At 44.2% G+C, this 24,569-nt stretch overlaps 1 protein-coding gene across 1 annotated transcript; it reads left to right on the forward strand.

Moving 5' to 3' along the window:
- GBX1 (gastrulation brain homeobox 1) lies at nt 1-24,126 on the forward strand. Its single transcript, XM_036412690.2, has 3 exons — nt 1-959; nt 8,133-8,135; nt 22,798-24,126. Exons 1-3 carry the CDS (start codon nt 428-430, stop codon nt 23,346-23,348), a joined length of 1,086 nt encoding a protein of 361 aa, XP_036268583.1. The 5' UTR covers nt 1-427; the 3' UTR covers nt 23,349-24,126.
- The last annotated feature ends 443 nt before the right edge of the window (nt 24,127-24,569 follow it).

Raw genomic sequence — 24,569 nt, forward strand, 5'->3', positions numbered from 1 at the left:
CCAACAGCTGCAGCCGTCTTCTCGTTGGCCGCAAACTTTCACAAAGCGGTGTGTCCCGACTCATCAATCTCCATTAATAATAGTTGGTTGGGCCGCGGGGGGCGGGCGGGTCGGGCCGCTGGGAACAGGCGCTGCTGAGGGAGCGGGCGGGCTCCGCGGCGGGCGGAGGGAGGAAGCGAAGCGTAATTTGAAGAAGATGGATGAGTCCGGAGGGCGACACCCCCAGCCCGCCCGCTCGCCCGCCCCCTCCCTCCTTATGAGAGAGAGGGAACGCGGCACGGGAGCCACACTGCGCTGAGCCCGAGCCTCGCGCCACCTCGGCCCGGGAGCCTGGAGCCAGCTCTGCGTGTCCGCTCGGGCGCCCGAGCCGCGGGGCGCACGGCGGTGCCCGGAGGGGAGTCCCCGGGGCGGCCACAGCCCCGGCGCCATGCAGAGAGCTGGAGGCGGAGGCGCCCCCGGGGGCAGTGGCGGGGGCCCGGGCACTGCCTTCTCCATCGACTCCCTGATCGGGCCACCGCCGCCACGCTCTGGCCACTTGCTCTACACCGGCTACCCCATGTTCATGCCCTACCGGCCCCTCGTGCTGCCGCAGGCGCTGGCCCCTGCGCCGCTCCCAACCGGCCTCCCACCTCTCGCCCCGCTGGCCTCCTTTGCCGGCCGCCTTACCAACACCTTCTGCGCCGGGCTGGGGCAGGCTGTGCCCTCGATGGTGGCGCTGACCACCGCGCTGCCCAGCTTTGCAGAGCCGCCGGACGCCTTCTACGGTCCCCCAGATCTCGCTGCTGCTGCTGCCGCTGCCGCTGCCGCCGCCGCCGCCGCCCGAAACAACCCTGAGACCGGCGGCCGACGCCCAGAGGGTGGGCTGGAAGCCGAGGAACTGCTGCCGGCTCGGGAGAAAGTGGCAGAGCCCCCACCGCCCCTGCCTCCGCACTTCTCAGAGACTTTCCCAAGTCTGCCGGGTAAGTGCTGGGGCTGGCCAGGGAGCCGAGCGGGAGGCTCCTTACCTGAAAATCCCAGACAGCAGGCTACTCCGAATGGGCACTTGCCTGGAGCCCTGGAATCCCAGACCCCCAAATGGCGGGTTCTGCGAACCACCTCCTGTTCCCTTCATACAGAGCACTTCTAAATCCCAGAATCGCAGCCCTGCTCTGTTTCCAAAGTGCCCGAAGCCTCGCCAAAGACTTCCAAATTAGTGTCTTTCCTTTCTGCATTCTAGTCCTCAAGCCTTGGCTCTCCTGCGTCTTCTTTTTAGACTCCCTTCATTTTTCTCAGATGCTGGGAATAGAGAAGCTGCCAGTGTGGGATTCCTGAGGACAGCAGCAAGACCCCAGGGTGAGGGCACATTGGGGCAGCTGTCAGTTAAGAAGAGGGCAGTTCTGGCTTCTGAGAAGGTTGTTTTGACCCTAAATGAGTTCTGTGGATGCAGGGGCAAAGGGAGGGTCTTAAAGTGGTGGTGTCTGTGTTGACCAATCTTCATCTTAGTAGGAGAGGTCATTTCTGAATTGGCAGATTTAGAGCTAAGCCCTAAATAACTGAGTAGAGGCCCTACAGAAATCTTAGCTAACAGGGGCTTTAGCACCTGCTGGACCAGGGCTGACTGGGATGCCAAGAGAGAGGCTGGGCTGGGCGCAGCCCAAAAGCCTGGAGTCAAAAATTCAACTAAGATTCTAGAACCGGGAGATTTAGCTAAGCCAATGCAGGAACACTGGACCCTCCATGGGAAGAGGATGCCCTCTAAATAGAGACAGGGTGAATTAAACTGAACCCTGTTTGGAATAGATCTATTTAGAAAGCTCCTGACTGCCTGTTTATTGATCCTTAACCCTTAGAAGCCAAAAAAGCTCCTCCCCATCCAGAGACAGATCCAGATGTGCTGACATCTAAAGCTTATACAGTTTGGTGGGCTCAGTTTAAGAAAAATAAGGGCCACATGCAAGTGCAAGGTTCCTGAATCTTAAACTTCTTTAGCATCAGGATGGACCTGCCTTTGCTTAACTGTTCATCGCAACCAGCTTAGCAGTGGAAGTGACCCCTGGAGGCATGGGGGCTGATTCTAGTGAAAACGGGGAGGAGATGCAATAGTCTTTTTGTCCTTTGCCAGGAGGAGGCAATTCCTGATAATAGGTTTCTGGGCTTTTTCTTGAAATTGACCTTTGAAGGCTATGGGAGCAGAGGAAGAACCAGACACACCTGGGGAAGAGATAAGCTGTGGGGAGGAGAAAGGAAGACACTTCAGTGCAGGAGAACTGAAGGGGAATATGCCCAAACCATGGAAGAACAAGAACAAGCAGCTTGTCCTGCTCTTTCAGGTTTCCCTCAGTTCTGATATTGAACCATTTGTAAAATGGGTGCTCTTTTCTGACGCAGATAGAATATTGGCTGTAAAACCAGACATTGAGAGAGAGAGAAAGGAGTAAGCAGAGGAAAAGAACAGAAGAGAAATATCGAGGAAGGAAGAATAAGGGAAAGGAACAACACCCAGATTATCCAAAGAGAGAATATTAGAAAGGAGAGAGCTATCTATTGGAAGAGATGGATACAAGGGATTTTTAGATGAAAAAGCAATATCTGGATCAGTGTATGGATCAGAAAGAGTTCTGTCTGAGAGGACTGGATGAGAGCTAAATACATATACAGGTAGGAAACGGGAAAGTTTCAACACTAGGAGTAATTTTTAAAAAGGTTTTTCAATAATAAAAGTAATGGGAAACTAGAATTTATATAAAGAGAATGATGTAGGAAAGATCATTATCTGAGGAAAATGTTGGAAGCAAAAAAAGAAACTTACTCTTAGGTAAATTTCTTTGCTAAGAATGATGTGAGGGACCTGGCTGGTTTGGCTCAGTGTATAGAGTATAGGCCTATGGACTGAAGGGTTCAGGGTTCAATCCCAATTGGGGCTCATGTAGGAGACAACCAATTGATGTGTCTCTCACATCGATGTTTCTCTCTCTCTCTCCCTCCCCCTCTCTCTCTCTCTCTCTCTCTCTCTCTCTCTCTCTCTCTCTCTCCTTCTCTCTGTCTCTCTGTCTCCCTCTCCCTCTCCCTCTCCCTCTCTCTCCTCTCCTCCCCCCTCTCTTTCTCCTCCACCCTTCCACTCTCTCTCAAAATCAATGGGGAAATATCCTCTGGTGAGGATTTTTTTTTAAATGAGGAGAGGAGTACTTACAGAGGAAGAATTTTGAGAGGTGCTGGAGTGAAGGTAATAATTCACATAGAGAAGAGATACAGAGAAAGGGTCTACAAGGGGGTTTTTGGGATAGAGTACTAAGGAGATATTTCAGAAGAAACATTCCAAGAAAATAATGAGTAAGAGATCTTATCTGTGACTGCTACTTCTTATCACTTTCAGTACAAACTTTCTAACTCCGCTCGCCATTCACACCCATCTTCACAGTTTTGTCCACCCCCCCCCCCAAAATAGTTGAGAAAATAAAAGGTAATTGCAGAAATGTTGGACATAAAATCATTTTGAGGAGTAATGATACATGGCCCATTGCAAAAGTGGTGGGAAAATAAATGCACCATTTTGAGAATTATATTTGAGTATTTTATGTGAGATAAGAGAGTTCTCTGCTTAAATAATGGGATTGGAACCTCAAAATTAGAAGAATTTAGAGAAAGAATTCTATCTTTAAAATGAAAAAGGAGGAGTTTCTGTTCTAGTATGAATAGGAGATATTGGTCTGAAATTATTAATTTACATTAGTTTAGTGTTTTACAATTACTAAATGAATTATAGTGAAGATAGGCCAATTTAGTGAATGATGAGTGAAGTGCCTTTTCTTGGGAATTAAAAGGACATTTAAAAAAAAATTTTTTTTTTTTTTTTTTATATTTTATTGATTTTATACAGAGAGAAAGGGAGAGAGATAGAGAGTTAGAAACATCGATGAGAGAGAGTCATCGATCAGCTGCCTCTTGCACACCCCCTACTGGGGATATGCCTGCAACCAAGGTACATGCCCTTGACCAGAATCGAACCCGGGTCCCTTCAGTCCCCAAGCCGACGCTCTATCCATTGAGCCAAACCGGTTTCGGCTAAAAAAAAATTTTTGTTGAGAGTTGAAACAGATAGCACCCTTCAAGAATTGATGAGGAAGAAACTTTGTTATGATTTGATTGCATGGGTAGAAGCTCTATTGTAGGCACCAAGAAATACTGTGTACAGAAATAATAGGGTAGAAAAGATAGTGATAATGGCAGATTGAAAATAATTCTAAGTTTGGCATATGGGGAGCAGTGAATGTAATTGGAGAAGGTGTGATACAAGAAGAGAGAATTTTTAATTAGTAGGAAAGATTTTAAAGTATGAATCAATAGAAAAGTCCAGAGTAGTGCTGTCTAGCAAGTCATTTATGTAATTAAAATTTTTTATTAGGCATGTTAGAAAGTATAAAGAAATAGGTGACATTAACTTTAATATTTTATTTAACCCAATATATTCAAAATATTATTTCAACATTAATCAATATAAAAATGTTTAATGGGATACTTTATATTCTCTTTTCATATTAAATCTTCAAAATCCAGTATGCATTTTACACTTCCAGTGCATCTTAATTCAGACTAGCCATGTTTCTAGCGGTCAGTAGCCTCACGTGACCAGTGGTGACCATATTCAACATAACAGATTTAGAGAATCGTAAGAACAATCATATGAACATGATGGGGGAAAAGGAGCTTTGAATTTCAGTGACTAGTGAAGTCATCCATGTTAGGAACAATGGAGTAAAGAGAGCTGTAAGCTCTACGTGTCAGGAAAAAGGAGAATTTTGCTTTGAATTGGATGGGCAGAGATGATCTTGGTTGTGAAGGTGTGTGTGAGCTATAGCTGAAAGAAATCTAAGCTAACTTGAAGATGAGTACAAACACACATCCCAGAGATTACAAGTGAGGAGAATGATGCGTGCTGGGGGAATGAAGAAAAAGAGCTGTCTGTTTGGAGAAATGCAGAAGAAAACTTTAAATTGGGGGTGTCTAGAGCAATGGTTTCTTCAGGGGAAAAATAATTAGATTATCTGAATACTTAAGAAGTGAGGTATGGTAGATAATCCACAAATAATTTTTGTATAGATGATAAAAATGTAGTAAGAGATTAATAGCAAAGATAGTTGAGTATGGTAAGAAAAAGAAAACATTTGTAGTTTAGATGATATAAAAAGAGAATGTGATGGGACAAACCTGAGAGAAAGCAATGTAGTGAACATTATATTTTAAAATTAAACAAAAGGATTTGCTAATTTCTGAATAGAGATTGTCAATAATAATAGAAATCATGCCAGAAGACCAGGAAACTTTTAGGAGCATGATACTGTATTTGAGTGCTGATTGCTGTAAGCTGATTGATTGTAGCTAGACTGTTTTACATGACCAACAGTTAATTTCCTTTTTAAAACTATATATTTTTAATTGATTTCAGAGAGGAAGGGAGAGAGAGATAGAAACATCAATGATGAGAGAGAATCATTGTTCCGCTCCTTCTGCACGTCCCACACTGGGGATTGAGCCCGCAACCCAGGCATGTACGGGAATCAAGCTGTGACCTCCCGGTTCATAAGTCAATGATCAGCCACTGTGCCACACCAGCCAGGTCATATTCAAAGTCTTATAATTTCTCTAGGCTTCTGTTTCTTCATCGATAGCATTAAAAGTCTTGGTTCACCCTGGCCGGTGTTGCTAAGTGGTTTGAGTATCAGCCTGAGCACCAAAGAGTCACAGGTTCAATTCCTGGTCAAGGGCACATACCTGGTTTGCAGCCCTGGCGTGGACAAGTGCAGGAGGCACCCAATCAATGTCTCTCTCTCTTTTCCTCTCCCTCTCCCTCTCCCTCTCCCCTGCTCTTCCCCTCCTCTCCCCCTCCTTTTCCTTCTCCCTTTCCCTTTCTCCTTTTCATTCTATCTAAAAATCAATGGAAAATATATCCTCAGGTAAGGAATAACAAAACAAAAAAAGTTTTGGTTCAGGTGATTTTTTAAAAATATGTTTTTATTAATTTCAGAGAGGAAAAGAGAGAAAGAAAGATCAATGTGAAAGAATCATTGATTGGCTGCCTCCTGCATGCCCCTTACTGGGATTGAGCCTGCAACTCAGGCATGTGACCTTGACTGGAATTAAACCTAGGGCCCTTCAGTCCACAGGCCAATGCTCTAATCACTGAGCCAAACTAGCCAGAGCTCTCATCCATGTTTCTATCTCTTCTCCCTCTCCCTTTCTCTCTGAAATCAATAAAAATATATTTCTTTTTTTTTTAAATATATTTTATTGATTTTGTACAGAGAGGAAGGGCGAGAGACAGAGAGTTAGAAACATCGATGAGAGAGAGTCATCGATCAGTTGCCTCTTGCACACCCCCTACTGGGGATATGCCCGCAACCAAGGTACATGCCCTTGACCAGAATCGAACCCGGGTCCCTTCAGTCCCCAAGCCGACGCTCTATCCATTGAGCTAAACCGGTCCCGGCTAAAATATATATTTCAAAAATTAAAAAAGAAACATGATTATATGACAAAATCACTTTAAATATTTGATAACTTGTTATATAATTTATTTGTAATGTAATCATATATGTTTTAAGTTAAATACCTAAAAGCATTATTCTGAGGAGTTTATAGGCTTTATCAGACTGCCAAAGAATTCATGGTACAAAAAAGGTTAAAAATCCCTTGCTGAAATTACAGCCGGGAGGGTAGGGATATATGGGGGAGATAAGAGATCAACCAAAGGATTTGTATGCATGCATATAAGCATAACCAATGGACGAAAAACTATGGGAAGGGAGGGCATGTATGAGAGTGGCGGGGGGGGGATTGGTAAGGTATGTACACATATAATACCTTAATTTAAAAAAATGAGGAAAAAAATAAAATAAAAAATAAAAAGACCAAAAAAAAATTTTTTTTAATTAAAAAATTAAAAAAAAAAAAAGAATCCCTAGTTCCCTAGCTGAGAGAGTGATCTAAAAAATGACAAGAGGAAAATTTTATTAGGGTTGGAATGGGATACTGGGATATCTTGTACCATGATGAAGGTAAACTGTGGGAGGAATGGAAGAGAGGAGAGATCTTTGCAGTGGCATATGTAAATAGGGAGATATTCCATATAATAAAAGCCTAATATGCTAAGTGACCAGTTGTCTGGTCAACCAATCAAAGTGAAATCTTTTTTTAATATATTTTATTGATTTTTTTACAGAGAGGAAGGGAGAGAGAGAGAGTTAGAAACGTTGAGGAGAGAGAAACCTCAACCAGCTGCCTCTTGCACACCCCCTACCGGGGATGTGGCCGCAACCAATGTACATGCCCTTGACCGGAATCAAACCTGGGACCTTTCAGTCCGCAGATCGACGCTCTACCACTGAGCCAAACTGGTTTCGGCTAAAGTGAAATCTTATCTAATAAAGAGGGGATATGCTAATTGACCCTTACACCATCATAAAGATTACGCCCACAGCTAATAAGGAGGGGATATGCTAATTGATTGCCACGCCCTCAAAAATGGCAGCGCCCAGTCCCCTCAGCCCTGCTGGGGCAGCAGGCATGTGACAAGGCCGGACTCTGGGTGGGCCTGGCCACTCCATGCACCTGCATCCAGAATTCCCCAGTCCTCTCAGCCCTCAAGCCGCCTAGGACTGGACTGAGGCAAAGGCAAGCCTCAGATGGCAGCTGCCCAGCTGCCCAGGACCACCTGAAACTAAGGTACCAGGGCCAGCTGAGGCTTGTGCTGCCTGCAGTGGCAGTAGCAGAGGTAACCTTCCCCTGATCACCAGGTCGCTTCCCACCCCTGAGGACTCCCCAACTGTGAGAGGGGGCTGAAGGACACCCCCTCCAGTGAATTTTCATGCACCAGGCCTCTAGTATGTTAATAATATGCTAAGACCACTCTACTGCTCTCTATGACATGCACTGACCACCAGGGGGCAGATGCTCTGACTGGTAGGTTAGCTTGCCACTGGGGTATAGCTGATCTGGACTGAGCAAGTCAGGCCAGACATGCCTTGGAGCCCTCCAGCAGTCCCTTTCCGGCTGGGCAACTTTCCACATCCCTTGCCCTGATGTGCATTGGGGGGGGGGGTCCCTTGGCCTAACCTGCATCCTCTCATAATCCAGGACTCCTTGGGGATGTTGGAGAGCAGGTTTCAGCCTGATCCTATAGGCCAACCTGAGGGACCCCACTGGTACATGAATTCATGCACTGAGCCTCTAGTAAAATGACTAGAGGCCCAGTCCATGAAATTAGTGCACTAGTGGGGTCCTTAGTGGCTACCAGCTGGGGCCTCCCTTCCCCTGACCCCCTGCCAGCACCACCAACTGGGGCCTCCCTCCCTTCCCCCAGCCTGCCTGCCCTCTGGTCAAACTCCTGGAAGAACTCTTGTTGAGGGACAATTTGCATACTATGCTTTTATTATATAGGATTAGGAGGATAGTTCTTAGAGTCATCAGCAAGAATAGTCTATACAGGGAACAATGGGAAAGAGACAATAATTAGATATGTTTTTATTGAATTTTTAGAGAGAGAAACATCGATGTGAGAAAAAAAACATTGATATGTTGCCTCTTGTGTATGCCTGACCAGGGACTGAACCTACAACCTAGGTGTGTGTCCTGACTAGGAAGCCAACCTGAAACCTTTGGCATATGGGATGACACTCCAACTGAGCCACTCAACCAGGGCAAATACTTAAATGGAAAGAAGGAAGAATAGAGTATGAGCAGTGCTTTGTACGGAGAATGATGTTTCATTGGGAAGCTAGGGAAGCATTTTGCCTTGCAAGTAACAGGGAAAGGATCTTTGTGGTGAAACTGATTGGGAATTAGGAAATAGAAATGTGAGAAGTAATGGAGTAGTTGTACAAAAAAGAGAGACACTTAAATAGGGATGATGAGGAGAGTTTGGTGGAAGAGAACTTTTATCTAGAGCACATGTGTCAAACACAAGGCCCGCGGGCCAAATCCGTCCCGCCAGGCCTTGCAATGTGGCCTGAACCGCGCTGTCATCACTGCACTCCGCTGCGTTTCCATCACAATGACAGTTTATGACTGTTCAGTAAACCATTCGGTCCGCGATTTAGGCTGGATTTTAGATTTTGGCCCCTTCTCTGATTGAGTTTGACACCCCTAATCTAGAGGAATGGGGAGATGCCCCATGTTGAGGCCAAAAAGAAGAAAGCTCATATCTGAACCAGTTGAAAGGACAGAGCTCTGTATGCAAGTGGTGGTACCAGAGCTTCAGTGGTCATGATGGGTACGAAAGAGATCTGGATTAAGAGTGGCAAAGAAGTTGGGATGTTTTATTGGAAATATGGTCACCCTGGGAGAAAGTGATCAGCTTAGAGTAATGTGAGATAAGTATTGATGTGCTAATTGGGAGAAAGAACGATAGAGAAAGGAGATGCTTGAATTCAGTGTGATAGAAGAATGACCTGCACAGGCAGGAATAAGTTGTATTAAGAAGAAACAATACTGTACAGCAAGTAATTTCTTTCATCTCGTGGAAGAGAAAGGAATAATCTCCAAGTGATGAAATGAAAAATCTGTATTAGAATCAGGAAGACTGCAGGGCAGAGACCGGGGCTCTGAGGAAAAAGCACTGAAACATGAGTGCAGGAGAAACAGGACAATATTATATTTTGGAACTGGGATAATAGTAGATGGACTTCTTGTCTGTGATTCCTGGGAAATGGTATTATAATAGAACAGAGAAGATGGAACTGGGAGCAATGGGAAGAGAAGTGATGCAGAGGTGTACTGGAGGGAGAGGAGGAGAAAATTATCTTGAGAGTGAAGATCAGAAGCACTGAGTGCTGGGCTGGGTGATAACTATTCTATAAGTTATAGCTAGATGTTAGAAGTATGTAAGTAATTGATCTTGGCCAAATCACATCTCTCTGTGTCTTAGCTTCCTCAGCAGTAAAATTAGGGATTGAATTAGGTGAGCTGTAAATCTACAATTCTGTTTTCATCTATGTGGATAACTTAATGATCTGTTTCCTTTAAGTAAAAAATTTAAAAAAATTTAAAAAAGGTCATCCTGAGCAAAGAGATTGTGTGAAATTCTATACTTCTCAGAGCTGAGTTGTTGTGGCAGCTGATGAGGAGGAGCAGGTTGGGATATATGTGTCCTGAGGTGAAATCAGGACTGGGCTTTAGGATAGAAAAGACATTGTCATCTGGGATCAAGGAGGTGTTAACTGAGCTGTGGCTGTGTACAGCCTTCAGATTAAATGAGATGGAGAAACATGTGATAAATGTGGGAGTTGATCTTATCCAGGCCAAAAAGACTGGGGATCAAGTGTGACCGACTTTATCTGGTGGGCAAGAGAGCAGTGCCCACCAGGGGGTGAGAAAAAAAGTTGTGTTGTGGCCGAAACCGGTTTGGTTCAATGGATAGAGCGTCGGTCTGCGGACTGAAAGGTCCCAGGTTCGATTCTGGTGAAGGGCATGTACATTGGTTGCGGGCACATCCCCAATAGGGGGTGTGCAGGAGGCAGCTGGTCAATGTTTCTCTCTCATCAATGTTTCTAGCTCTATGTCCCTCTCCCTTCCTCTCTGTAAAAAATCAATAAAATATATATATTTTTTAAAAAGTTGTGCTGAAACCGGTTTGGCTCAATCGGCCTGGGGACTAAAAAGTCCCGGGTTCGATTCCGGTCAAGGGCATGTACCTTGGTTGTGGGCACATCTCCAGAAGGGGTGTGCAAGAGGCAGCTGATCGATGATTCTCTCTCATCTATGTTTCTAACTCTCTATCCCTCTCTCTTCCTCTCTGTAAAACATCAATAAAATATATTTTTAAAAAGTTGTGTTGTGGAATCAGTTCCTGACCTTCTATATTATGTTTCCAATATTATGGTACAATATTTATGATAGGGTGACATTAGGAATCAGTCTCTTCACTCAGTGTTGAAGAGATGTGGTGTGGTGTAGAGGAAGAAGTACCAGAGTACCTTTGGATACAGATCTTTGTACCACCCTTTCTTTGTGACCTAAAGCAAAAAACTAACCTCTACAATCTGTTTACTCACCAGTAGAATTAGGGCAATAATACCTACCTCCCAGAATTAAGGACTAAACGAGGAGATATTTGTCTAGCATCCTAACATAATAGGTGTGCAAAAAATTATCAGTATTGTCCTTGTTCTGATGGATGGATGGGGTGCTTTCCTGGGAATTAAGTTGGGAAAGATATCTTCTATAGGAATTGTGTAGGATAGATGATACTCTCTCTACTGATAGGGACAAATATTTCTGGGAGTGATGATAGAAGTAGCACTGTATTCTGAGAATTATTCATTGGGGAATGCCGGGAGAGAACATTGTATGAATCTAATAGGAGTAGATTTTGTCTCTGGGCTTTTCTTCCTTTTTTTTTTAATTTAAATTTTTATGGAATTTATAAAAATGGTGACATTGGTTAATAAAATTATATAGGTTCCAGGTATATGATTTTATAATACACTAGAGGCCCAGTGCACAAAATTTGTGTACTGGGGGTATCCTCAACCCAGCCTGTACCCTCTCACAGTTCAGGAGCCCTTGGGGGATGTACGACTGATGGCTGAGTCCCTCTCCCCAGGAAAACATCCTTAGCACTGCTGCAGCGGTGGGAGAAGCTCCTCTCACTGCCACTGCGCTCCCAGCCATGAACCTGGCTTTGTCTGAGCAGCACTCCCCCTATGGGAGTGCACTTACCACCAGCGGGCAGCTCCTGCATTGAGCATCTGCCCCCTTGCATATTAGCCTTTAATTATACAGGATCATCCTATATATTGTATTGTGTTTTACTACCCTAAGTCATGCATTTCTCCATCACAATTTATCCCCCCTTTACCCTCTTTACCTTCCCCCATCCCCTTTCCTTCTGGTAATCACTGTACTGTTGTCTGTATCTATAAGGGTTTTGTTTTGTTGTTGTTTTGTTTGTTTGTTTGTTTAATCCCTCATCTTTTTCACCCAGACTCTCAATACCCCTCCCTTCTGATGGCTGTCAGTCTGTTCTCTGTATCTAATAAATCTGTTTCTATTTTATTTGTTAGTTTACTTGTTCATTAGATTTCACGTCAGTGAAATTATATATTTGTCTTCCTCTAATTGGCTTACATTGCTTAGCATATGCTCTTCAGGTCCTTCCATGCTGTCTCAAAGGGCAAGAGGTCCTTTTTATAGCTGCATAGTATTACATTGTATAAATGTACCACAGCTTTTTTATCCACTCATCAACTGATGGGCACTTGGGCTGCTTCCAGATCTTAGCTATTGTAAATTGTGCTGTTATGAACATAGGAATGCATATATTATTTTGAATTAATGTTTTGGGTTTCTTCAGATATATTCCCCAAAGTGGAATTTCTGGGTCTTTTGCTCCTTCTTTTTGGTTTCCTTGTCTCACATTTTGGCATCTGCTCTAGATTCCAAGGCTGCACAAAGCCTTTCTGTTGATTTCCACTGGCACCTATCCTTCCTTTCTCTCCAATAAAAACAAAAACAAAAATCTCCTTTTTTCTTCATCCAAATTCCTTTTCTCTCATGTCTGATCTCAACTTGATGTTAGGAGCAAAGCCAATGAATTAAAAATAATTCATACTCAAATGAACTAATGAGATTTTTAAAAATCCAAATGAATTTCAAACTGGTGGAATTTTAAGGGGTGGTATTATAAATGATTTCAGGTAATGTGGGAAAATGATTATTATTATCATTTATAATCCTCACCCAAGGACATTTTTCTATTGCTTTTAGATAGAGTGGAAGGGAGGAAAAGAGGGAAGGTGAGAGAAAGAGAGAGAAAGAAACATTGATGTGAGAGAGACGATCAATTGGTTGCCTCACAAACTCCCCCACTGACCATACAGGGGGCCGAACATGCAGTCCAGGTACATATCCTTGACCGGGAATCAAATCCTCAACCCTTCAGTTTGAGGCCTGGCACTCAGTTGTAAACTAACCACTGAGCACACCAGCCAGAGTGAAAAGTTATTTTTGTTGGGAATTTATGGGAGTGAGGTGGAGATGCATACTTTCCCTGGCGGGGAGGGGAGTAAGCTAGTTACAGAATTGTATGTAGTCAGAACTCTTTGAGTTGCTAGTGACAGCAGCTCAACTCTAATTTAAGCTAAAATGGGCAGTTATTGATTCATATGACTTTGCAATACAAGAATGCAAACCGTGCTATTATTTTCTTCTTTTCAACTTGTCTCCTTCCTCTGTTTTCACCTCATTCTCTCCTTATGAGAGGCAGGAGGATGAGTGTGGCACAAGCATAAGCTGATGTAAGTTTTATAATTTACTAGAGGTCTGGTGCATGAAATTCATGCATGGGAGGGGTTCCTCAGCCTGACCTGCACCCTCTCCAATCCAGGAGCCTTGAAGGGATGTCCTACTGATGGGTATTCCATCAATTTGGCCTCACTCTGCAGGAGGCAACTGGACTGATCAGGGGAAGGCACCACCCCCATCACCCCGCTGCTGCTGCCACTGCCGGCCGCCATAGCCACCAAGGTGTTTTCATCCACACAGACTCCAGTCCCTTCACCACAAAAAAAAAAAAAAAAAAAAAAAAAAAAAAAAAAGACAACTTTCTTTATGCATTTTCAAGATATCTTTCATAGGATATGACATTTCTTTCTTTTTATTTATCCTCACCTGAGGATCTTTTTTCATTGATTTTTGGAGAGCGTAGAAGAGAGAGGGAAAGACAGAGAAACATCAATCTGAGAGGGACACTTGGATTGGTTTCCTCCTGCATGACCCCTGACCTGAGCCCCGGCCAGGGAGGAGCCTGCAACCTAGGTACATGCCCTTGATCAGAACTTAACCTGGACCCTGCGGCTGGCAGGCCCGAGGCTCTATCCACTGTGGCAAACTGGCTAGGCAAGATATGACATTTCTTAGCCCTCCAGCAGCAGACCTTCATTTTTTTCCTGCAAGAATGAGGTAGAAAAACCCTAGATTACCTCTTGGATTCTTATTACCCAAATTACCAAGAACACTGCATACAGGGAGCTTAACCAATGAGCAGTCAGAAAAGGTGTTTCCTCTGCAGCTCACACATAGAGGCAGGACTGCCTGCGCACTGCGACTGGCAGGCCCTGTTCTCTGCAGGCCTGCGCCATCCATGGCTTGCCTCACCACACACGCAGTCCCCTCCTGCCCACCTGTGCACGCAGCCTCCTCCTGAGCGGTTGTGATGTTATGGTGTCCTAGACAATTTGCATATTACCTCTTTTTTATATCTATCTATCTATAGAGATAGATAGATAGATAGATAGATAGATAGATAGATATTGGGACTCCAGTGGGTTCTAGCACATATCAAATCCTAGGAAGGTTGGTTAACTAGCTTGAGTCAGGTCGCCAGGCAGATGGGATGCTAGGATTGGTCAGATCCAGGTCCCATGCCTACATTTCACTAAAGTGGAGGGATGTGATTGACAGCCCCACTGTACTGGATAATAGATGAGAAGCAGTGGCCAAAGGAAGGGGTGCTGTGAGTGAACAAAGGGGGAAGGGATGCTGGGCAGACAAAAACAAACCCCAAACAGATACCTATCTTGACTGGAAAGAAAGAAAAGAACCAACCTTTAACTCCCTTTCAGTATTAGGGAGGAAAGCCTTCTCCCTGGCTAGATAAGGAGTCCTAGGGAATGATAGAAGAGATACCTGGAGTGAGGCCTTGAAGAGAGTTCTGTAATGAGGAAGGTAGAGAGAAATGAAGATAGTAGAAAATTTGTATTCCTCAATTAGGCTGATTCTTGTACAAGAAAGCTTTACTTGAGGGAGACACTTATAAACATGGAGGTAGAGAAAATTTATATTAAAAAAGCTATTTCCAGAGTTTGACAATATTTTTTAAATGAGAAAATACATTTCTAAATAAAAGGAATGTTGACTGGATGGATTATATCATCAAACTAATAATGACAGAAAAAATATGAGAAAGATCTGATGGGAATTTTGTTTTGGGAAATGAGAGAAATATCCTGTTAAAGGACAATATTAGGCTAGAGCTCTACAGTGATGAGTGAAAGGGATGAGGTCTAACCTAAAACTAGATTTGCTAGGAAGGTTATTTATCTGATGAAACATCTAGGGAAAGGACTTTTACTTCAAGTGGCGGGGGAAGATATTTTACTGCAAAGGATAAAAGAGCATTGACTAAAGATTTAGGAGGCCAAGGTTAGATATGGCTCTGTCCCTAGTTGTGTGACTAAAGAAAAACATTTTAATCTTTTGAAACTCAGTGTTTTCACTTGAGAGGTTACTAACCTCTCATTACTATTAATGATAGGTTCTACTCCGCTTCAGTGAGTTGTTTGAATATAAAATAATACATGTGAAAGTATTTTGGAAAGCTAAGGTGCTCTTGGCATTGGCACCATTAGTATGCCATGAGAGGAGCTCTGAGCTTGGAGTTGTGGGAAAATTGTCCTGAAGTTGTCATGAAGTTGGGAGGGACTCAGAATGGTTGAGATGCAGAGAAAATTCTCATGTCAAATCTGAAGCAAGAATGCTGAAGAGCCCTGGGAAAGGGAGAGGGGGGGGGGGGAGAAAGAGAGAGAGAGAGAGAGAGAGAGAGAGAGAGAGAGAGAGAGAGAGAGAGAGAGAGACTAACTTATAGGGAGGAGTAATAGCATAATGGGGGGGCATGAAATGGAGGGTTACTGTAAAACAAGTTGAAAGTAAGCTAGTTGCGCCCTAGCCAGTGGATAGTGTCGGCCTGTGAACTGAAGGGTCCTGGGTTCGATTCCGGTTTGATTCTGTACCTCAGTTGCAGGCTCCTCTCTAGCCCGGGCCCTAATCAGGGCACGTGCAGGAGGCAACCAATCAATGTGTCTCTCTCATATCAACATTTCTCTCTGTATATCCCTCTCTCTTCCACTGTTTCTAAAAAGCAATAGAGCCGAAACCGGTTTGGCTCAGTGGTGGAGCGTCGGTCTGCGGACTGAAAGGTCCCGGGTTCAATTCCGGTCGGGGGCATGTGCATTGGTTGCGGGCACATCCCCGGTGGAGTGTGTGCAAGAGGCAGCTGGTCGATGTTGCTCTCTCATTGACGTTTCTAGCTCTCTATCTCTTTCCCTTCCTCCTCTCTGTGAAATATCAATAAAATATATTAAAATAATAATAAAAAGCAATAGAAAAGTATCTTCTGGTGAGGATTAAAAATAAATAAATAAATAAATAAATAATAAAGTGATAACTGATGGCAATAAATGGGTATATGAGGGGCGGGAGAAAGTAAGCTAGTTGCTACAATTGGAGAAAGTACTGTCTTTGAAAAGAACAGAGCAATAATTCTGTCCTGGAGTTGATGATGAGATGAAGGGTGTAGCAAACACCCCTTTTATGAGGTATAACCTGCATTTCTTTTCACCTCTTGACAGCACCTTCCTCCATTGGTTCTGTATTCAGGAAACCAAGTAGTTGACCTGATCAGATGGATCAGGAAACTCTGTGTCCTGAGAGTGGCTGGGGAGTGTGAAGGTAGTTTGTCTTTGAAGTATAGGAAAGAGAAGTCAGAATTGAGTGAATGGAGGAGAGACTTCTCTTCAGTGGGTAATAAAGACAATTGGTTTCATATAAGCTAGAACAGCAGGGTGGATGAGGGATGGCACAGGGGCCCTGTGAGTTTCTGTAGCTGGAATCTAAAATGGTTCTCCACTCCCTGGGTAGTTTTCTGTGCCACAGCCCAGGCCACCATCCTTGGGATTCCCCTCTGGATGGTGAGAGCCAGTGCTATTAATTCTTTCTACAGGAAAATAGCTGCCAGGGGTTCTTTGGTCCTTGATTTCTTCTCCAGCCTGACTGGACCATTACCAACATGGGGCTTCTCTATCTCTGGAGCTGCTTTCCTTCCATCACTGTCCCTGCAGCCTGAACGCTACTCTCTGGAGTGGCATTAATGCCCTGGCACGGACTCTGTAACTCATTGTGGTTCAAAACTTGTGATTTCGGGTTCTTAGTATCATAGCATCCACAAGGAGAACTCACATGAGCTCGATATATTCTCATAACCAATCTGCCCCACATTATTCCTTCTGAACAGACACCAAGCTTTTATCACAGACTCTAGACTTACCCATAGAGAACAAGTTTAAAATGCAAATACTCTTCTATTACCAGTAATAACATTTTCATACACAAAGGACAGAATCTTTCTTTCTGTTTGGCTTACCTACCTAGCTCAGGCAAACTGTTTCCAATTTAAAGTTTTCCTTTTGGTGAAATTATTATCATCAGAATCATTATTTCTCATGTGAAATTTCAATGAGGTCTTGTTTTGTTGATCAAGGTTTTTTGTTCATATCAACTAGTGATAGCACCTGTAGTTAGAATTTTACTTTTATAGACATTAAATCTAACAAGTCCAATTATTCTAAATCAAATTTTGCAAATGGAAATTTTATCAAAAAGATTCGCTTTTGTTTTTAGTCAACACGTTTTTCTATTGCAATTTCCATTTTATTTTATTTAAATATATTTATCATTAATATTTATTACAAATTGGGTAAAAGAAAATAGTTTGTATTTATTTCTTAGTTAAAACATGAGAAAATAATAAGCTGTTTCAAGACTGATACATTGCAAAGGATTGGGTTAATGTATTGTTCCTTCGATTCTTCTGAATTTGTCTCTAACACTTTGGGTATTACATTGTAATGTGTTCCACTGTTGGTGGAGCAAAGAGAAAATGGCAGGGTAAAATGTTTTGCTTTGCTCCAATGCATCAGTGTTTAGGTAAAGAAGGTAAGGGTGTATGTGCCTTTTTAAAGCTTTTTGCTATTTTCTTTCTTCCTTCTCTAAACTGTTCAGCTCTTTCAGTTTCTCTGACTCATCACTTAATTCTTCTACCCCACTTCTCTCATGCCCCACTCCTCTCTGCCTACTTTTTTTCTCACCCACTTCCTTTTTTCTCACCCACTCCTTCTGTCTTCTATGCCAGACTCTTGGTTAGCTGTATTTCCCCCTCTTGGTTGCTTTCTTTTTTACCCACCCCATGTCCTTCTAAGAGCTGCTTATCAGAGCCTTCAATATCATGATTATAAAGACTCAGAAACTCCTGCCCCTCCCTCTCAGCATCCCACTGGGACCAAGTAACCAAGAGAGGCTGTGAATCTGTGGTTCTTGTTTGGCATTAAAAGCAGCACTGAGGGTGGCCCACTTATGGGGGCTTGATTTTATGGAATCTGTCTGAAGACAGAGGGATGGATGATGTGATCTCAGGAGGGCCCTGCCAGATCAAGGAACCTGGGAGCCTCACCTCAATCATCTTCAATTTAGATTTATTGGACACCCCTTGAGTCCTCAGAACTGTGCTAAATGATTTCATCTTCCAAGCACTGTTAGCAGCTGTTTAAAATATTGTAATCCAGTATCTGCCTTTTTAACAGCTATTTAAAATATTATAATAATGGGCAGAGTTTTTACAAGTTCTTGTGTGTTTTTTTCTTATTATTTATGACAAACCATGTTTTGAAAATTAGAAGTTAGAGGATTTAGTAGTAATGTTGGAAATTGTCCTTCATTTCTTTTAGCAGATGATTCTATAGGTTACTACTCCATATAGACTCCTCTCCATCTACTGTGAGATCGGAGGGATTGCTGAGAAGTGGGTAGGATAATATTCATGGAGAAGATGCCTTATGGGCACTAGACCTGGGATGGATTGGGGCTGTGGAGGATATCTTAGGAGAGACTTGGGAAAGAAAGGACAGAAGGAGAGAGAGCAAGCTTGGGAACAGTTTTTTGTTTTTGTTTTTTTTAAAATATATTTTACTGATTTTTTACAGAGAGGAAGGAAGAGAGATAGAGCTAGAAACATCAATGAGAGAGAAACATTGACCAGCTGCCTCCTGCACACCCCCTACCAGGGGTGTGCCCACAACCAATGTACATGCCTTTGACCGGAATCAAACCTGGGACCTTTCAGTCCGCAGACTGACGCACTATCCATTGAGCCAAACCGGTTTCGGCAGGGAACAGTTCTTTTATTTAGTCAATAAATAATTATTGATGCCTACTCTGTGCAGGTAATTTTCTATATACTGAAGGTACAAAAGTGAAAAAATATATTAATGAAGTCTACCTTCATGGAGTTTATATTCTAACCAAAGGCACAGTGCATGAAATTCATGCACTGGGGGGTGTCCTCTCAGCCCAGCCTGCACCCTCTGCAATCAGGACCTCTCAGGGGATGTCCAACATCTTTCTCACAATCCAGGACCGCTGGCTCCTAACTGCTCACTGCCTGTCTGATCCCCCCTAACTGCCCCGCCCCCACCAGCCTGGTCGCCCCCACCTGCCCCCTCTGCTGGCCCAGTCACCCCATGCAGCCTGCTGTTCAGTTGTTTATTCGTCCCTCACTAACCCCCACCAGCCTGGTCGCCTCACACAGCCTGCTGTTCAGTCACCCATCCCAGTGGTCGGCAAACTGTGGTTTGCGAGCTGCCGTTTGCCAACCACTGACCCATTTTGGTCGTGATGGCCCCTGGCTTTTTACATATTAGGATAGGAAGAGAGAACCAACAAAATAAATGAAGTTGGTGATTTGTACTATAGAAACAAAAAAAGCAGAGGTAGGGAGTATTGGGAGTATTAATTCTAAAAGGGTGATAAAGTAAAAACCTAAGGAGATAGGATATGGGCCACTGCAAAACTCTAAGTGATGAGTATGTATGTATTCCAGAGAGAAGAACCTGGATAGGGGGAGAGGGCAGAGCAGAGAAACCAATTTGAAGAAAATGTCAATGAACCAGGAGAGAGATGATGGTGACCTGGACTAACTGGACACAGAAATGGTGGTGAGAAGAGGTCAGGGTCTGTTTTTAAGGACAGCAACACCAGCAGAACTTGCTGATGGATTGGACAGGGTTTGGTTTGAACACAACAGGGAGGGTGGAGTTACCATTAACTGAAATGGCAAAGATGTGGGTGCAGGTGGGGAAGAACTAGCATGGGAGAAAGATCACAGGTTCCATTTGGGACATGGTAAGTTTGCGTTCTGGAAGTGGAAAGTGGAAGATGTGTGAGGAAACCCTTAGTGCAGGGGTGGGGAACCTTTTCTTCTGCCAAGAGCCTTTGGATATTTGTAACATAATTTGTGGGCCATTCTCGGGCCATACAAAATTACCAACTTAAAAACTAGCCTGCTATATTTGGTCAAACATTTAATTAACTCACCCCTAATGCCTGGGCAGGGCCAGACCAGATGATTTTTGTGGGCCTTATATGGCACCAGGCTGGACATTCCCAAACCACCCCTGCCTTAGTGAAAAAAAGGAAGAAAGCAAGGGTGTGAATCTTACAGTAAATAAAATGGATTTGGCTAGGGATAGATAAGGGAGAAGGTGTGGGTGATAAGAGTGAGCTCATGAGGAGCACCTTACAGTATATGAAGCTGGGTGCTCATGAGAGAATGAGGACCGCTTGCTGGTGAAAAGCAATGAACAGTCACATAGAAAGGCTGAGTAAGCCTAAGCTGGGGTGTGCCATGTAGGTTTTGAGAAGGTTAGATAAAGAATGAAGTACTGTGTTTCCCCGAAAATAAGACATCCTCCGAAAATAAGACCTAGCACATGGAAAGATAAGACATCCCCTGAAAATAAGACCTGGCGCAACTTTGGAGAAAAAATTAATATAAGACACTGTCTTATTTTCGGGGAAACAGGGTACTACAGGGAGAAAAGGTGCTGGTCTGGGGATTAAAAATACCCTTGAGTCTGGCTGGCATGGCTCAGTGGATTAAGTATCATCCGATGAACCCAAGAGGTTGCTGGTTCGATTCCCAGTGAAGGTACATGCCCAGGATGTGGGCTGGATCCCTAGTGGGGAGTGTGCAGAAGGCAGCCAATTGATGTCTCTGTCATGTCTTGCTATCATTGATGTTTCTATCTTCTCTCCCTCTCCCTTCCTCTCTCTCTAAAATATCAATAAAAACATTTTTTAAAATAACCTTGAGGTATGAAGACACTAATGGAGGTGGAAGTGGGTGATGTAGATATGGCGGAGAATTTTGGCCTCTAAGGATAATGTCAGTGTGGCTCTTAAGGAAAAGGAACCGGCATAGATTGCATCAGAGAGGAAAGGGACGACTCCGGGATGGGGAAGGGGGTTGAAATGTACTGGGCTGCTACTACCGTATTTCCCCGAAAATAAAACATCCTCCGAAAATAAGACCTAGCGCATGGAAAGATAAGACATCCCCTGAAAATAAGACCTAGTGCAACTTTGGGAGAAAAAATTAATATAAGACACTGTCTTATTTTCGGGGAAACAGGGTAGAGGCCCTGAGAAGTTCTTGCTGGCTTAAAAAGGCAGGTGGGGAGGGGTTAGAGGAGAGCAGCAGGTAACCTCTGAGTGCTGAGAGGTGTACTAGCCATGTGTACACGTGCACACTTCTTTTCCATATAAGGCACTTCATTCCCTGAAGTTATTTTACTTTGGGTTGTATTAGCAACCTTGGAGTGTGCTTATGAGTGTACATGTGACATGTGGGTGTAGATACATGTGCTCCCAATTTGTGAGGTGCTCCCCACTTTTACGCACTAAACTCTATTGGTAAGAGCTATTTACAGATTATTCATTTTTCTCTTCTTTCCTATTCGTTGGTTTCCTTGCGGTATTTTTGTTGTTGTTTCACTACTTATTGGTCCTTTGGGCAGAAAACGGGATTTTATAAAATTCAAATATTGAAAACATTTGCAATGCATTATTTGCATTATAGGAATAAAAATGTCAGTGGATAGAACCAATGGTTCAATTAAATTTTAGAATTATATATGGGTTAAAATGTTTATGTGGCTGTGATTACAAATAATCAGTAATCTACTAAATGAATCAAAATTTTGTTTTCACCATCTATATTTTCCCTTGTTGCATTTTTATTTCTTTCCATATTCCCTCCATGCTCCCAGCTGGCAGCAAGCTCAGGGTCCTCAGGATTCTGAACTTAAGCAGAAAGCAGCTGTTTGTGCTGCTCAGCAACCTTATCTGGGAAAGAGGGAAGGTGGGAAAGCGATGACATCATTTTTTAAATAAGGAAAAGGAATGAAAGGGGCCGAGGAGACTAAGTAATTTTGGAAGAAAAGTCTGGTAACTGTAAGGCATGTGGCTGGGAGGGTTTCCCATTATGGGCTGGATGGTCTAATTAAGAACTGGGAGGAATACAGTAAGGAACACTGATTTCCAGGTCCTTGTGTTACATTTTTCGGACCTAAATTTTGGGAATAGGGTGAGGATAGGGGATCCCATGAACCTGAAGTTCCCATCTGGAAATGAGATTCTAGATTTAAGGAAGAGGGAAAACAGAAGTCAACACAGCTCTTCCGCTGGGTCTGGTTAGGATTCCTAGAATAACAAAGGCTGATAGCCCCATCCTGCAAAAGTAAACTCACCTGTACTGTTCATTCCGGCCCCAGCAACTGAAAGGACCCTGCCAGGTCCCATACTACTTCACTCCGGGGCCTGAGGCAGTGTGGTCTGGGTTTAGAGAAAGCCGGGAAGGTAGTGGGTAGGCAGAACTGAGGTAGGGTGTGGGAATGTGGAGGGGACAGTCCTGGGAATGGTGTTCCTTTCGTAGACACTTATTGCCTGCCCCACTTTGCTGTAGTGAAATCTGTGCTGGTTAATACCTTTCTTCCTATTTCTTTGTCTTCCCTGAACTTCTTCCATCCCCATCTCATCCCCTCTACATCCGTCTCTCTTCCTGCTGTCTTTCTGGCCATGCCTGGTCATGGTTTCATGCGCCTCTTCCAACCTCTTTCCTACCTTCTCCCTCCCTGTCCATTGGTTTTTGCTCCCCAGAGGGGAAGGTGTACAGCTCAGATGAGGAGAAGCTGGAGGCACCAGCAAGAGACCCAGCAGGCAGCGAACAGGAGGAAGAGGGCTCAGGCGGAGACAGTGAAGACGACGGCTTCCTGGACAGTTCTGCAGGGGGCCCGGGGGTTCTCCTGGCACCTAAACCGAAGCTAAAGGGAAGCCTGGGGACTGGAGCTGAGGAGGCAGCCCCAGTGGCATCAGGAGTCACAGCTCCTGGGGGCAAAAGCCGGAGGCGCCGCACAGCATTTACCAGTGAGCAGCTTTTGGAATTGGAGAAGGAGTTTCATTGCAAGAAATACCTGAGCTTGACAGAGCGATCCCAGATCGCCCATGCCCTCAAGCTCAGCGAGGTGCAGGTCAAGATCTGGTTTCAGAATCGGAGAGCCAAGTGGAAGCGCATCAAAGCTGGCAATGTCAGCAGCCGTTCTGGAGAGCCCATAAGAAACCCCAAGATTGTGGTGCCCATACCTGTGCACGTTAACAGGTTTGCCGTGCGGAGCCAGCACCAACAAATGGAACAGGGGGCCCGGCCCTGAATGGGGCTCGTGAGGACTTCAGAGGCAAAGGATTCGTTTTCTGGGCTTGCTGAGACTGGGTTAGGGCTCTGTGGACCAGGAGGCTACCACTGATTCTGCCCTAACAGGGGGCTCAGTTGGCAGAGCACTTAGCACTAGGTATGCTCTCCTGGCAATCTGAGATATGGGACCTGGTCCCGAAGCCTATTCCAGAGACCTTCGGGACTGGGGCTTCAGGATTAAAGGCCTTAGGTTATTGCCCAGGAGCTTTGGGGACTGAGGTGGACTCCTGAGGAGGTGGTGGCTCTACAATGCCTAAGGCCTAAGAGGTTCCTGGAATCACTGACAGGGGTGGGGAAGGATCCAGGGTAATGGCCAGCCACACTGATCACAACTCCTTATTTATTTTGTGTAAATTTTGTATATGTGGATCTATCTGCCTGTCTGTCTGCACCGAGAGGGCTTGGGAAAGTTATGTTTCCTCTATCCTCAACCAGAATTTAGCTCCATCTTCCTGCCTCGGAGTGGCTACCATCTTGCCTATCTATAATACAAGGACATGTAGAGAAACTACATGGAACCGTCACTAACCTCCTTAGAAATTCAACACATACCATCTCTTCTCATGTAAACTACCGCCACATCTGTTCCTCCCCAGCCTGGGGGCTGCCCACTGTGCACCGTTAGACCTCCTGTTCCTAACATGGTCCTTTACCCATTAAACAGGCAAGCTTATCATCTCCGCCTCCTTCTTTGGAAGAGTTGGCAGACTTCAGAATAGAGGACTCATTCACATTTGTATTAGCACAGAGAATTTAATACTTGGCCCTAGTTTAGCTTTGGTGTCCAAGCCCCCTCTAAGTAGGTAGAGGTTAGCAGTTTGAGTTTGTTAGTGCCTGGACAGGCGGGTGAAGGGTCGGGAGGTGCTGGTTGACTCTCATCACCCGTGAGTTCATTAATCTTTATGCAGAGGACACAGCAGCTTAGTGCATCTGCCACCATTTAGTGTCCCAGACGTGAGGGCACATTAATTGTGGCCTCTCCTCCCAATCACAGCATTTATGAAGTTTGGGATACCAATCCTCTTATGAGATTGGTTGAGAAGGCCCATTACGAAGTGGAGGTGGCAGAAAAGAATCTGTGATAGTTCTGGAAGGGTATGTACTGTGGGGGAAGCTAGAGATAGGAATGAGGCCCTGTGGTTGGAATTCTATGAACGAATTAAGGAACAGCGTTAGTTAC

The sequence above is a fragment of the Pipistrellus kuhlii genome, unplaced genomic scaffold, assembly GCF_014108245.1.
Source record: "Pipistrellus kuhlii isolate mPipKuh1 unplaced genomic scaffold, mPipKuh1.p scaffold_m20_p_47, whole genome shotgun sequence".
NCBI lineage: Eukaryota > Metazoa > Chordata > Mammalia > Chiroptera > Vespertilionidae > Pipistrellus > Pipistrellus kuhlii.

Bases quoted from the DNA above. Each gene is read 5' to 3' on its own strand.
- GBX1 (XM_036412690.2), top strand. From the start codon at position 428: ATGCAGAGAGCTGGAGGCGGAGGCGCCCCCGGGGGCAGTGGCGGGGGC.